Source organism: Mandrillus leucophaeus, unplaced genomic scaffold (genome assembly GCF_000951045.1).
Source record: "Mandrillus leucophaeus isolate KB7577 unplaced genomic scaffold, Mleu.le_1.0 Scaffold195, whole genome shotgun sequence".
In the NCBI taxonomy this organism is placed as follows: domain Eukaryota; kingdom Metazoa; phylum Chordata; class Mammalia; order Primates; family Cercopithecidae; genus Mandrillus; species Mandrillus leucophaeus.
The window spans coordinates 2023118-2024504 of record NW_012101976.1 but is presented as its reverse complement, the minus strand read 5'-3'; the positions used below and the strand labels follow the sequence as shown (position 1 = coordinate 2024504).

The 1387-nt window shown below is 63.1% G+C and overlaps 1 protein-coding gene across 1 annotated transcript in view; it reads right to left on the bottom strand.

The window, feature by feature from the left end:
• UBALD1 (UBA-like domain containing 1) overlaps positions 1-1387 on the bottom strand; it is a 38785-nt gene that overhangs the window by 6314 nt on the left and 31084 nt on the right. Inside the window, exons 6-8 of the mRNA XM_011978499.1 lie at positions 605-687; positions 405-488; positions 41-322 (exon numbers count right to left, since the gene is read on the bottom strand). Of these exons, the coding sequence (XP_011833889.1) occupies positions 41-322; positions 405-488; positions 605-687 (449 nt within the window). The remainder of the gene's footprint in view (positions 1-40; positions 323-404; positions 489-604; positions 688-1387) is intronic.

Below are 1387 nucleotides of genomic sequence, written 5' to 3'. Positions count from 1 at the left end.
TGCGGATGTCCGGGCCGTGATCCGAGCCGGGCGCGTCCACGTCGCCCTCGTTGCTCTCGGTGGCACCCGTGCCCCTGCTCTGGCACGGATGGGGGTCCGCAGGCCGGGGCCACGTCTGTGTATGGGCGCAAATGCCGGACCACAGGATCTTGGCCAAGGCCTGGGGACCGTGTCTGAACGCTGAGCGCCTACTGTGTGCAGACGCCCGGCCGTGACCAGGATTGGGCGAGTCCACGCCACCCTCGTTGCTCTGGGTGGCATCCGGGCCCCTGCTCTGGCACGGATGGAGGTCCGCAGGTGGGGCGGGTCTGTGAATAGGCGTCTTTGCCAAGGCCCAGGAACGGTGTCTGAAAGCTGAGCGCCTACTGTGTGCAGGCGCCTGAGCCGGGACCAGAGCCAGTCACATCCACGTCGCCGTCGTTGCTCTCGGTGGCACCCACGCCCCTGCTCTGGCGGGAATTAGGAGCCCAGAGGCCGGAGCCACAGATCTGTGCATGGGCGGAAACGCCAGGCCACAGACGTCTTTGTCATGCCCCGGGTACTGTGACTGAAAGCTAAGCGCCTACTGTGCGCAGCTGTCCAGACCGTGACCAGAGCCAGGCACGTCCATGTCGCCCTCATTGCTCTCGGTGGCATCTGTGCCCCAGCTCTGGCCCGAACTGGGTCCCAAGGTGGGGGCATACAGATCTGTGCATGGGCACAAACGCCGGGCCACAGGCGTCTCTGCCAAGACTTAGAGACCCTGAACCCCTCTGTGATTGGCATCGCACTGTGTTAAGTAGTAGGCACACCCTTAAGAGAGGGATCTCTAGGCATTTTGCCCCAAATCGGCTGGTCTAGGCTGAAAGGCCTGGCACACTGTAGGCGCCGACAAATACTCGCTCAGTGAATGAATGAATGAGCTGCTTCAAAGCTCCGCTGCACGTCACCGCCTGTAGTCAGCCTCCCAGCTCTCCTCACTCAATCTCTCATCGCTCACTTGTGGCGTGGGTCCTTCCTAGCCTGGCTCTGGGTCTGCCCCACTGTAGCCCGATGACCCTCTGGACGGCGCCTGGGACAGGCTGGCGGGGGCGGCAGCCTCTGGTGCTTCGGCGTCCCCCTCCCAGCTGTTCTCCTGCTTTTCCCACGAAAAATCTCGTGCTCTTTGCCGGAAATCTCGGCCCTCACGGGCGGGCGCCAGGACCCCGCGGAGCCAGTTCCGGAGCGGCCCCAAACTCCCATTCCCAGAATGCCTCGGTTTATTTGCATCTTTTGGTCCCCGTGACGTCAGCTGAGTGAGGTTGTGCCTCTACCAATAGGCAGCCTCAGGGTGTTAGGACCTGGCCATATAAGGTAAACAAAGCTGGTCGCCCAATGAGGAGGCGGCGGGGGCGGGCGCTGGGTCGGG